The sequence below is a fragment of the Cetorhinus maximus genome, chromosome 31 (genome assembly GCF_964194155.1).
Source record: "Cetorhinus maximus chromosome 31, sCetMax3.hap1.1, whole genome shotgun sequence".
Lineage (NCBI taxonomy): Eukaryota > Metazoa > Chordata > Chondrichthyes > Lamniformes > Cetorhinidae > Cetorhinus > Cetorhinus maximus.
The window spans coordinates 14,698,552-14,712,594 of record NC_135909.1 but is presented as its reverse complement, the minus strand read 5'-3'; the positions used below and the strand labels follow the sequence as shown (position 1 = coordinate 14,712,594).

The 14,043-nt window shown below is 44.0% G+C and overlaps 2 protein-coding genes across 2 annotated transcripts in view; both read left to right on the top strand.

Moving 5' to 3' along the window:
- Positions 1-14,043, top strand: part of LOC144670292 (histone H2AX-like) — a 297,255-nt gene that overhangs the window by 60,471 nt on the left and 222,741 nt on the right. The gene's annotated exons all lie outside the window — the stretch shown is intronic.
- LOC144670269 (uncharacterized) lies at positions 3,698-5,947 on the top strand. Its single transcript, XM_078532757.1, has one exon. The coding sequence runs from the start codon at positions 5,117-5,119 to the stop codon at positions 5,945-5,947; it is 831 nt and encodes a 276-aa protein (XP_078388883.1). The 5' UTR covers positions 3,698-5,116.

Here is a 14,043-nt window from a genome sequence, read left to right as displayed (position 1 = left end):
TAAGGAGAGATGATATCTTGGAGGGGACATCAAATGAAGCTTTATGGGCAGAGCTTAGGAATAAAAAAGGGGCAGCCACATTGTTAGGTGTTTATTATAAACCCCCAGATAGTCAGCGGGAAATTGAGGAGCAAATATGTGCACAATTTGTGGAGATGTGTAAAAACAATAACAATAGGATAATTATATTAGGTGATTTCAACTTTCCCAACATTAATTGGGATAAACATAGTGTTAAGTGGAGGGATTTCTTGAAATGTGCACAGGAGAACTTTTTAGGTCAATATGTTGAGGGTCCAACAAGGGACGGTGCATTGCTGGACCAAATTCTGGGGAATGAAGCTGGACAGGTGGCTGAGGTGGTGGTGGGGAGCATTTTAGTGATAACGATCACAACATGGTACAATTTAAGCTTGTTATGGACAAAAAAGTAGACGAGTTGCAAAAAAAAAAAAAAAATGTTTTGGATTGGGGTAGAGTTGATTTTAGTAAAATAAGGCGGGTCTCGCCAAGGTAGACTGGGAACAGCTACTTGTGGAGAAATCAACAGAAGAGCAGTGGGGGGCGTTGAAAACGGAAATTGGGAGGCGACACGCTCAACATGTTCCCTCTAGGGTGACAGGAAGGAGTAACAAGCCCAGAGAACCATGGATGACCAGAGATATTCAGGATACGATGAGAAGGAAAAGAGAGGCTTTTAGCAGGTACAAGGGGAGCAAATCAGCAGAGGCATTAGTGGAGTACATAAAGTGCAGGGTGGAGCTTAAGAAAACAATTAGCACAGCTAATTGTGGCATATAAGGGGCATATGAGAAAGCTCTGGCTAGTTAAAGTAGGGAAAATCCCAAGATATTCTATAAGTATATCAATGGGAAGAGGATAACCAGGGAAAGAGTAGGGCCTATTAGGGACCAAGGGGGAAATCTATGGATGGAGCCAGAGGAGATCAGTAGAGTGTTGAACGAATTCTTCACATCCGTCTTCACCCAAGAGAATGAGGATGAAGGTATGGAACTCAGGGAGAGAGACTGCGAGGTTCTTGAGCAAGTTGATATAGGGAGTGACAAGGTATTGTAGGTGTTGGCAGGTTTAAAAGTGGACAAATCTCCAGGTCTGGATGATTTGCGTCCCAGACTGCTGAGGGAGGCAAGGGAGGAGATTGCAGGGACTCTGATCCAAATTTTCAATTCCTCTCTGGCCACAGGGGAGGTGCCAGAGGACAGGAGAACAGCTAATCTGGTTCCGCTATTTAAGAAGGGTTGTAGAGATAAGCCAGGGAACTGCAGGCCAGTGAGTCTCACGTCAGTAGTAGGGAAAATATTGGACAAAATTCTGAAGGAGAGAATCTATCTCCACTTGGAGAGGCAAGGTTTGATCAGGGATAGTCAGCATGGCTTTGTCAGAGGGAGGTCATGCCTAACAAATTTGATTGAATTTCTTGAGGAGGTGACCAGGTGTGTAGATGAGGGTAGTGCAGTTGATGTAGTTTATATGGATTTCAGCAAAGCCCTTGACAAGGTCCCACATGGGAGACTTATAAAGAGAGCAAATGCACATGGGATACAGGGTAATTTGATGAGGTGGATTCACAATTGGATTAGTTGTAGGAGACAGAGGGTGATGACAGAAGGCTGCTTTAGTGACTGGAAGCCCGTGTCCAGTGGCATACCACAGGGATCTGTGCTGGGTCCCCTATTATACATAATTTATATAAACGACATAGATGACCATGTGGGGGATAGGATTAGTAAGTTTTCGGATGACACAAAGATTGGCCGGATGGTTAACAGTGAGGTTGAGTGTCTTGGGCTACAGGAAGATATAGATGGGATGGTCAAATGGGCAGATAAGTGGCAGATGGAATTTAACCCTGAAAACTGTGAGGTGATACACTTTGGAAGGAGTAATTTGACAAGGAAGCATTCAATGAATAGCATGACACGAGGACGTTCTGAGGAACAAAGGGACCATGGCGTGTGTGTCCATAGATCTCTGAAGGTGGAGGGGTATGTTAATGGGGTGGTGAAAAAGGCATTTGGGACACTTGCCTTTATCAATCGAGGCATAGATTACAAAAGTAGGGAGCTCATGTTGGAGTTGTATAGAACCTTGGTGAGGCCACAGCTGGAGTACTGTGTGCAGTTCTGGTCGCCACATTATAGGAAGGATGTGATTGCATTGGAGGGGGAGCAGAGGAGATTCACCAGGATGTTGCCTGGGATGAAACGTTTAAGTTATGAAGAGAGGTTGGATAGACTTGGGTTGTTTTCATTGGAGCAGAGAAGACTGAGAGGCGACCTGATCAAGGTGTGCAAGTTTATGAGGGGCATGGATAGGGTGGATAGGGAGCAGCTGTTCCCCTTTGTTGAAGGATCAGTCACGAGGGGACACAAGTTCAAGGTGAGGGGCAGGAGGTTTAGGGGCGATGTGAGGATAAGGTTTTTTTACCCAGAGGTTGGTTACGGTCTGGAATGCACTGACTGGGAGGGTGGTGCAGGGGGGTTGCCTCACATCCTTTAAAAAGTACCTGGATGAGCACTTGGCACATCACAACATTAAAGGCTATGGGCCAGGTGCTGGTAAATGGGATTAGGTAGGTAGGTCAGGTGTTTCTCACATGTTGGTGCAGACTCGATTGGATGAAGGGCCTCTTCTGCACTGTGTGATTCTGTGAAATCATGCTATATGTGTTAAGCTCAGAAATATGAAAGGGGGCAGCCACACTACTGGGAATGTACTATAGGTCCACAAATAGTGAGATGGAGATAGAAGAGCAAATATGTCGGAACATTTCTGAGTGCAAAAACAGTAAGGTAATAATAGTTGGGGACTTCAACTACCCGAATATCAGTTAGGTTACAAACAGTGTAATAGGCACAGAGGACATAAAATTCTTCAACTGCATTGAATAGAACATGTTTAGTCGGCATGTAACAAGACCAGTGAAAGGGAGTGAAATTCTAGATTTAGCCATAGGAAATGAAGCTGGGCAAGTGGATGAAGTTGCAGTGATTGACCATTTTGGCTAGAGTGACCATATTACAGTTAGATTTAGCATAATTATGGAAAAGGATAAAGATAGAACAGGAGTAAAAGTTCTTAATTGGGGAAAGACAAATTTTATGAAGCTGAGAGGTGATCTGGAGAGTGTGGACTAGTTACAGATCTTAATGAGCAAGAGAATAACTAAGGAAAGAGTAGGGCCTATCAGAGATGTATATGGTAACTTGTGCGTTGATGCTGAAGATGTAGGCAGGATTCTTAATGAGTACTTTGTCTCTGTCCTCACGAAGGAGAGGGATGTTCTGGAGGTTTTGACATCCTTGAAGTTGGATAAATAACCAGGGCCAGATGGGTTGTATCCCAGGCTGTTAAAGGAAGCCAGGACGGAAATAGCGAATGCTCTGAGGACAGTTTTCCATTTCTCCCTAGATACATTCGAGGTACCAGAGGATTGGAGGTCTGTGAACATTGCACTGTTATTTAAAAAGGGCGCAAGGGATAGGCCAAATGATTATAGGCCAGCCAGCCTGACTTCAGTGGTTGGAAAATAATTAGAATCAATCCTGAGATACAGGATAAACTCTCGCTTAGAAAGGAATGTATTAATCAGAGAGAGTTAGCATGCTTTTGTTAGGAGAAGGTCGTGTCTTACTAATTTAATCAATGCTTTTGAAGAAGTAACAAGGATGACTGTGGGTAAAGGAAGCATATTGAATGCTTTCTTTTATTGGATGAGGCATTGGATACAAAAGCAGGCATGTAATGCTGGAATTGTATAAAATACTGGTTAGGCCACAGCTGGCATTTTGTGTACAATTCTGGTCACTATGTTGCAGGAAGTATACAATTCCTCCAGAGACCGCACAGAGGAGACTTACAAGAATATTGCCAGGGCTTGAAAATTGCAGCTATGAGGAAAGATTGGATAGACTGGGGTTGTTTTCCTGAGGAGGCTGAGGATGACCTGATTGAGGTGTACAAGATTGAGGAGTTTTTTGTATATTAATTCATGGGATGTGGGCTTTGCTGGCTGGGCCAGCATTTGTTGCCCATCCCCATTTGCCCTCGAAAAGGTGGTGGTGACCTGCCTTCTTGAACCACTGCCGTCCATGTGGTGTATGTAGACCCACAGTGCTGTTAGGAAGGGAGTTCCAGGATTTTGACCCAGCGACAGTGAAGGAGTCTAGACAGAGTAGACAGGGATGCTCGGTTTCCCCAAGCAGAGAGGCTAATTACAAGGGGACAGAGTTTTAAGGTGATTGGTTGAAGGATTGGAGGGGACATGAGGAAAGATTTCTTCACCCAGAGGGTGGTGGATGTTTGGAATTTGATGCCTGGTTTGGTGGTGGAGGCAGAAGCCCTCAGCTCATTTTAAAGGTACCTGGATCTGCACCTAAAGTGCTGTAACCTGCAAGGATCCGGACCGGGTGCTGGAAGGTGGGATTAGAATGGGCAGCGAGTTTTTTTTCTTTTCGCCCAGCCCAGGCACTAAAGGCTGAGTGGCTTCTTTCTGTGGTGTAACTTTCCTATAGTTCTATTGTTCTATGGAGTCAACACCTTCAGGAGAGGATAGTGGAAGCAGTGAGTGTAGAACTGAACCCAGCCAGAGTCAGCACCTTCAGGAGAGGAGAGAAAAGTCGATGAAAAGGAAAATAGCTGGAGTTGGTGCGATGGGGGTTTGGATTTCTGCACTGGGAGGAGGAAGTGTGTGTGGGACATGGTTTTACAGCTTTGGGGGAACAAGAGAGGAAAGAATGTTCCAGAGAAATTAAATTATTCTGAATTTCTATCCTGTGCTTAATGATTTTTAAACTCCTTTTACAGGGTAGAAGGGGAGCATCTGCAGACAGAACATTCATTCCTCAGAACCTGAATATGATAGGTCTTTGAATGTGGAATGAGAAATATTTGTCTGTTCTCTCTGTGGGAAAAGATTTCATACATCAGTGTGACTGGAAAAGCACCGAGACACACACACCCCCCCCGAGTGAGAATGTTCCAGTGCACTGACTGTGGAAGGAGCTTTAACCAGTTACACAGCTTGAAAAAGGATCTCACAATTCACAGTGGGGAGAAACCATACACACGTGTGCATGGACAAGGCTTCATTTGAATGTCCAACCTGGAGAGACACAAGGGCTCCTGCACTGCGGAGAAACCGTGGAAATGTGGGGACTGTGGGAAGAGATTCAGATCTCCATCCCTACTGGAAACTCATCGACGCAGTCACACTGGGGAGAGACCATTCATCTGCTCCGAGTGTGGGAAGGGATTCACTCACTCATCTGGCCTGCTGAAACACCAGCGAAGTCACACTCTGGACCGGCCTTACACCTGTTCCCTGTGTCAGAAAGGATTCACAACGACATCCAATCTATCCGCACACCAGCGAGTTCACACTGGGGAGAGGCCGTTCACCTACTCCGTGTGTCAGAAAGGTTTCAAAACTACATCCAACCTATTGACACACCAGCGGGTTCACACTGGGGAGAGGCCGTTCACCTGCTCCAGGTGTGGGAAGGGATTCACTCAGTCATCCCAGCTCATTGAACATCAACTTGTTCACACTGACCAGAGACCGTTTCAGTGCCCTGTGTGTGAGAAGAGCTTTAAAAGCACAAAGCAGCTGCTGGAACACCAACACACTCACAGTGGGGAGAGGCCATTCCCCTGCTCCGTGTGTGGGAAAGCATTTCCTCGGTTATTCCATCTGCGGCAACACCAAGTAGTTCACACTGAGCAGAGGCCTTTTCAATGCCCTGACTGTGAGAAGAGCTTTAAAAGCTGCAATAATCTGCGGAAACACCAACGCACTCACTCAGGAGAGAGGCCGTTCACCTGCTCTGTGTGTGAGAAGACATTTAATTGTTCATCCAACCTATTGACACACCAGCGAATTCACACTGGGGAGAGGCCATTCATCTGCTCTGTGTGTGGGAAATGATTCACTCGGCCATCGAACCTCACTGAACATCAACTAGTTCACACTGAGCAGAGACCTTTTCAATGTCCGAACTGTGAGAAGAGCTTTAAAAGCAGCAATGATCTGCGGAAGCACCAACGCATTCACTCTGGGCAGAGGCCGTTCCCCTGCTCTGTGTGTGGGAAGGGATTCACTCGGTCATCCAATCTGCTGCAACATCAGCGAGTTCACATGTGACTGCAGGGCTTGGATTCTGCTGTCAATGCTGCTGTTAATCACATCCAGGACTGAACCATGTTCATTCTGACAGTCAGAGTTTAATTGTCCTGTGGTTAATAACCCCTATAATGGGCCTGGAGTTTAATATTTTGAGATTGATTCAATAATTCATCCAGTTTTAAATACATTATGTTGAGTCCTTAATTTCTCCAAGTTAAGTGGAGACTAATTGATGTCCTGTTACTGACTGTTCTATATTTGGGTCTTTCCCACTTTATAACTCGATTATTTCAGTTATCATCCCTTCAATTACTCTCAGGGACAAGTCTCAGCTCCCCGTACCTTCCAGAGTGCCTGTCCTAGCCTTGGTATTCAGGAAAGGTATCAGTAACATTCCCGGGAGCACTAAACACAAAATCCAGTCTGTTAATTACTTTCAGCTACTGGACATAGTGTGTGTCCTACAGCATCTCTCTCACCTTCAATGTGTGAATAAAGCATCACACCTATAAACCTGGTTTCAATTTAAATTCACTCAGGGAATGTATTTAACAAGAACCTTTCGGTCGATGAGACTCTGAAGTTACTGCCATTATAAACCTGTAGCAATTTATTTCAATCATTTCATGTTTAATATTGAATTGGGATTCATTTTGTGGCAATTTTTAGATGTCTGGATCAATCAGTATTTCTGTTGCAAACGATTCAGCCTTTTCCAAACACTCGGAATAAGGTGATGGTGATATCACAAAAAGAGATAAGTGGAGCTTGAAGTCAGCACCTGACTCACACCAGGTTGAGTCTGATTTCCTTCCACTCTGATTAATGTTGTTCTTAATTGCCATCAGCTTCACGGACCCAGATTGGAAATGACTGGAGGCATTACAAACATAGCAACTGATAAAATAGGAGCAGGAATCGGCCATTCGGCCCCTCGAGCCTGCTTCCCCCATTCAAAAAGATCATGGCTGATGTTATTCTGGCCTCAACTCCCACTTTCCTCCCTGCCTCCTATACCCTTTAACTTCTTTTTCAATCAAGAATCTATCTAACTTTGCCTTAAAATGTTCAATGGCTCTGCCTCCAGCTTAACTCCAGGGAGAGACAGAGAAAGGCATCTAAAAACAGGACAGGTCTGCTGTAAAATAACCAGGCATTTAAAAGTGCCGTGCCTTCAGAACAGAACTTTCTCTGCTCCCTGTAAACCTGATTCCAGCTACTAAGCTCACATGTTTACGTAACCTCCGGCAATTCCACTGTGGAAGCCATTGCAGCTGCCAAGACAATTCTATAACTTAAAAACCTTCATTTCAGACAGCACAACATCTCGACTTCAAAATATATCAGGCCTGCACTGAGTATGGACTAAAATGATCCAATTTTATAAGTACTGTTCTATCTTCATTTGTATCTAATCCACATGAGTATGTGTTAGCAACTTTATCTATTCTTCAGTAAATTCCAGAGCAATAGAGTAAAATGAACTAATCATTTATTTTTAAGGAAAAAGGCTTTTTCACTGGCTTATTTACAATTGAATTTCTCACTCCATGGGTAAGGAAATATACACAACATACGGATATATTGTTCATGGGTGACTTCAGGGAAACACCTTGAAAGCATCCGTGACATTATTAATAACATCCATAGACATTCCACTGTCAACTACTTTAGTAACCTCTACCAAAAATCAATCCTATTTATCAGGAATGATCTCCCCTTTACAAATCCATGTTGGCTTTCTCTGAACAGCTGAAAAACTTCGAGGCGTTCAGACTCCCTATTCTTCATAGTGAACTCTCGGAATTTCCTGACAACAGGGCTTAGTCGAACAGGCCGACAATTCCCTGGTTTCCCTCTGACTCCTTTCTTAAATGTTGGAATGACAGGCAATATTTTCCAATCTGAGGGAATGGTCCCCAAGTGGAGAGAAGTTTGAACACTTCTGTTCTCAACTCCTTCCTTTAATTCCCTGCAATGAAACAATCTCCTCTTGGAGTTTTGTCACTCGTTAGTGCCATTAGTTTCTTCATTACTATTATCTTGCTTATGTGAACTTTGTTGAGTCCTTCTTCCTGATTCAATAATAGATTCCTTGGAATACCTGAAATGCTGACTCTTCCTCTATTACAAATACTGAAACAATGTCTGAAACTTCCTTATTTTCATTGACAACAGCACTGCTAACAGTTTTCAATTGGCCCACATGCTCTGATCATTCTCCTTCTCCTAATATAATTGTAAAAGTTTGTGTGTTGATTTTGAAATCTATTACATTTTTATCGTACTGTGTTTTTGGAGTTTGTTATCTGCTTTGTCCCCATTTCCTGCTCTTTGTATCTTTCCTATTCACCAGGATCTCTCCTTTCTTTATAGTTATGTTTGCAGAGTTTCATGTTGTTTCTTGCCTCCTTCCTTGTCCATGGCTGTCTTTTTAGGCAAATAGATCTCTCGAAGGTTAATGGTAGAAGCTGGCTCTGCACCATGTTAAAGTATTTGTGAACAGTTCCTCATCACCATTTTGTCTTTTTCCTCATGAACAGATTTGTCCAGTTTACTGTGGACAATCTCTGTCTCATTCCCATTGAAATCAGCCTCAGTGAAAATGAGAAACTTACTAGCTGTTTCATGCTTCTTCCTTTCAAGCATTGAGTTGAACTCGATCATATGATCATCACTGGCTAAGTGCTCATGCACTCTCATGGGGAGGTGGTGGAATAGTGGTAATGTCACTGGGCTAGTAATCCAGAGACCCAGTCTAATTCCCTGGGGGCATGGGTTCATATCCCCCATGGCAGCTGGTGGAATTTAAATTCATTTAATTAAATCGGGATTTTTAAAAAGTAGAGTGACCATGAATCGATTGTTGTAAAAACCCATCTGGTTCACTCATACCCGTTAGGGAAGGAAATCTGCCGGGCCTGGCCTGGCCTGCACCTGACTGCAGACCAACAGCGATGCTGTTGACTCCCAGCAAACTACTCAGTTGATGAAACTGTTAAAAAGCAAAAAAAAGGAATGAAACTGGATGGACCACCCGGCATCGAACCTAGGTGCCGGAAATTATAATGGAAAACCCAGTCCTAAACCCTCCAAATGCTTCCTTACTAACATCTGGGGGCTTGTGCCAAAGTTGGGAGAGATGTCCCACAGTATAGTCAAGCCACAGCCTGATATTGTCAGGCTCACGGAATTATACATGACAGACAATGTCCCAGACACCGTCATCACCATCCCTGGGTATGTCCTGTCACCAGTGGTGGTGCCACTGTGCTATACAGGTGGGAGGGAGTTGCCCTGGGAGTCCTTAACTTCGACTCGGGAGCCCATGAAGTCTCTTGGCATCAGGCCAAAAATGGGCAAGCAAACCACCTGATGATTACCACTTGTGTCAACTGGCACCCCCACCACCACTCCACAACAACCCCATCCCCTCAGCTGATGACTCAGTACTCCTCCATGTTGAACACCATTTGGAGGAAGAATGCTACTGTGCTAAATAGGCTAGATTTTCAACAGATATAGCACCTCAAAACTGGGCATCTGAGGTGTAGTGGGCCATCAGCAGCAGCAGTATTGTACTCAACCACAAACCATCACCTCATGTCTTGGCACAGCCTCCACCGTACCATTATCATCAAGTTAGGGGATCAATGCTGGAACAATGAAGAGTGCAGGGGGGCCATGCCCAGAGCATCACCAGGTTAACCTGGTGTACCTATAATACAGGACTACTTGCAAGCCCAGCAGCATTAGCAGCAAGTGAGAGAGCTAAGCGATCCCACAACCAATGGATCAGATGTAAGCTCTGCAGTCCTGACACGTCGATGCATGAATGCTGGCTGGCAAATAAAAAACTCTCAGGAGGAGCCGGTTCCACAAATATCCCCATCGCCAATGATGGGGGAACCCAGCACGAGTGCGAAAATAAAGCTGAAGCATTTGCAACAGCCAGAAGTTCCAGGTGGATGATTTATCTCAGCCTCCTCCTATGATCCTCAGCATCTCAGAAGCCAATCTTCAGCCAATCTGATTCACTCCAGGTGATATCAATAAACAGGTGAAGGCACTAGATACTGCAAAGTCTATTGGCCCTGACAACATACCGGCAATAGCACTGAAGGCTTGTGCTCCAGAATTGGCTGCACCCTTAACCAAACTGTTCCAGTAATAACAAGGCTTTGTCTCCCAGTGTGATGTCCGGTAGAGGCAAAAGCGGTAAACGTCTCGGCAAAAGTGGTGCTAAAAGGCACCGGAAAGTCCTCTGAGATAATATCCAGGGAATCACTAAACCTGCCATTCATCACCTCACTCAATGTGAAAATGTTAAACACATCTCCGGCCTCATTTATGAGGAAACTCACAGGGCTCTCAAGGTTTCCTTGGAAAATATCATCTGGGACTTGGTGAACTACAAAGAACATGCTAAACAAAAGACATTTACAGCTACATCACTGGCATCGATCCAGCTATGTGGAAAATTGCCCAGGTTATGTCCTGTCCAGAAAAATCAGGAAAAATCCAATCCGGCCAATTATCACCCCCTCAGTCTATTCTTGATCATCAATAAAGTGATGGAAGGGGTCATGGGCAGTGCTATCAAGTGGCACTTACGCTGCATTAATCTGCTCAGTTTGGGTTCTGCTAGGGTGTCTCAGCTCCTGACCTCATTACAGCATTGGTCCAAACATGGACAAAAGAGCTGAACTCCAGAGGTGAGGTGAGAGTGACTGCACTTGTCACCAAGGCTACATTTGATCGAATGTGGCATCAAGGAGCCCGATCACAACTGATGTCAATGGGAATCAAGATTTAAAAAAAATCTGTCCACTGTTTGATCCCATACCCAGCATAAAAGAAGATGGTTGTGGTTGTCGGAGAACATCTCATCCCCAGGACATTGTTGCTGCAGTTCCACAGGATAGTGTTCTAGGCCCAACCATCTTCAGCTGCTTCATCAATGGCCAATGACCTTCCCTCTATGATAAGGTCAGAAGTGGGATATTCGCTGCTGATTGCATAATGTTCAGCACCATTCGTGAATCCTCAGACACTGAAACAGTCCATGTCCACATGTAGCAAGGCTTGGGCAAGATTCAAGCTTGGGCTGACAAGTGGCAAGTGACAGTCACACCACAGAAGTGCCAGACAATGACTATCTCCATCAAGCGAGAATCTAACCATCTCCCATGACAGTCAATGACATTACGCTTGCTGAATCCCTGACTATCAACATCCTTGGGCGGTGGTGGTGGGGGGGTTTACCATTGACTAGAAACTGAACTGGATGAGCCATATAAATAATATGGTGACAAAAGCAAGTCAGAGACTTGGAATTCTGTGGCGGGTAAATCACCTCCTGACTCCCCAAAGCCTGTCCACCATTGACAAGGCACAAGTCAGGAGCGTGATGAAATATTGTCCACTTGCCTGGATGAGTACAGCTTGACACGATCCAGATTAAAGCCCACTTGACTGGCACTCCATCCACCACTTTCAACATTCACTTTCTCCACCACCATCCCCAATGGCAGCAGTGTACCATCTACAAGATTCTCCGCAGCAACTCCCAAAAGGCTCTTTCACCAGCAACTTAAAAACCCGCCACCTCTACCACCTAGAGGACAGGAGCAGCAAATGCATGGTAACACCACAACCTGCAAGTTCCCCTCCAAACCACACACCATCCTCACCTGGAATTATATCACCGTTCCTTCACCGTCGCTGGGTCAAAATCCATAAACTGCCTTCCTCAGATCACTGTGGGTGTACCTACACCACATGGGCTGCAGCAGTTCATGAAGGCTGCTCACCATCACCTTCTCAAGGGCAATTAGATAGGGACAACAAATGATGGTCTAGCCAGCGATACTCAGATCCCATGAATGAATTCAAGAAGCCCTTTAGGCTGTTACCTAACTCTGGTCCATTCATCATTGTTAGATCTAATATAATCACCCACTCTTGCTGTTTCTCTGACAGGAATCTATCCCAGACACATTCCAGAATCTCCCCACATTTCCGACAAGTGTTGTTTTCTTATCCCAATATACATGGAAGTTAAAATCCCCCAATGAAACCATTCTTCCTTTGCTACATGCTTGTCTAATCTCAGCATGTATACAAACTGCCACTTCCAGGCTACTGCCAGGAGACATATACACAACTTCAACTAAAGTGTTAAAAATGTTCCATTTCTTAATTCTATCCATAAAGCTTCCACTCCTTGCTGATGTCAGCACATATCCTCTCTTATGATGGAACCAATTTCATCTGCAACAGTTAATGTTATTCTTCTCCCTCTACCATTTTCCCTATCTCCCTGTAGACCTAATTCTCTGGCACATTTAGTTCCCAGTCCTGATGGTCATGGAACCTGATCTCTATAGAAGCAACCACGTCATATCCGTCAAGTTGTATTTGTGTCTGCAATTCATTCAGTTTGTTCCTCAGACTCTGAGCATTTGTATAAAGAATGTTTGTTTGAGCCATTACCCCTATCCTGTCCTTCTGCTCGAACGTTTTATTCACACATTTCCTATCCAACTTCGTGTGATATATCTGCCCGCTAAAGCTGGCTGGTGAGTCCAAAATTAGGACACACACTCACACAATAAGTTTCAGCTACTTTGGACATTTTTTTCACTCCGAGTATTTTGGATCTTTGGAATTGTCTACCCCAGAGAGCTAGGGGTGCTCAGCTACTGTCTGTATTCAAACTGAAATCAATATGATGTTTGGATAATAACAGACCTGGAGATAGAGTGGGGAGGTGCACTTCATTGAGTTAAGGTAATGGATCCGCTGTACTGTATTCAATGGGGGAACAGCAGGGAAGGGCTGAGTGGCTGACTGCTGCTCCGATTTCTAATGTTCTTATGCTCATCTCTCTGCAATGTGCTTTGCTCTGGGCATTTCTAAAACTTGTTTTCCTTTTCTTTGACAACCGTCTCTGTAACTGAAGCTGTTTGGTCAACTTGCAAATTGATCTTAAATATTTGAATAATTTGCAAGCCATTGCTGCTGATGTGCTGGGTGTATTTCCATATAGCTCACAAACCACTCAGGGGAGGCCAAATCGCAGCCTTGTTAAAAAACATGAAAAAGGCCATTTAGCAAATTAATGGAAGGGCATTAGAGGAAAATAGCTAAACAATGTTATGAAATGAATAAAATTTATAGGTGATTAATCATGTGAGACTAAACTGCAGTAAATAATCTGGGAAGAAAAGGTAGGAAAGGGGGAAAGGGAATGGAATATTTACAGTGTGTTCAGGATTTACCCAGTTGATAGGAAGTCCAGCAAGGCAGTGGTGATGGGTCTGGTCATTGGGGAATAAACCAGAGCAGATATGAGAAGTCAGCTCAGTTCAAATCAATCATCGAACAGAACAACCAGGTTTGAGTAAACGATTGAGAAAAATGTAAAGAAGAAAAGCCAAAAATAGTAAATTACAGTAAAATAGTTCCGGAGGGTTGGGAATATAACTTAGGAAGATAAACCCGAACAGAATATTGATGAACAAAGAGATAGAACAGCAGTGAACAAACAACAACAGGGGAAATACATTCTGCTAGAACAGGAACCAATTATCCAATAGTGAAATTCCCTGGATAAATAAAGGGATCAGGGCAAAACTGAAATTAAAGTAAAAGGCCTGTGCTGAAGGACGTTGACAATAAAGGAGAGGATGATAAATGGACAAATCAAGAGGTTAGACATCTGGTCAAAGAGAAGTTCCAGAATTAAGTTATGAAGGAATATAAAAGCAAATAGGAAAATATCCGATGGACACAGAAACAACAAAGAGCAAATGAGAATATGGAAAGAGTCTCAGAAGGATGCACAAGAAAAAAGCTCAGGTACTGACAGAGTTTAGGGAGAAATATTGGATTGT

What these genes read in the sequence shown, in the direction of transcription:
- LOC144670269 (XM_078532757.1), top strand. Translation starts at nt 5,117, where the DNA reads ATGTCCAACCTGGAGAGACACAAGGGCTCCTGCACTGCGGAGAAACCG.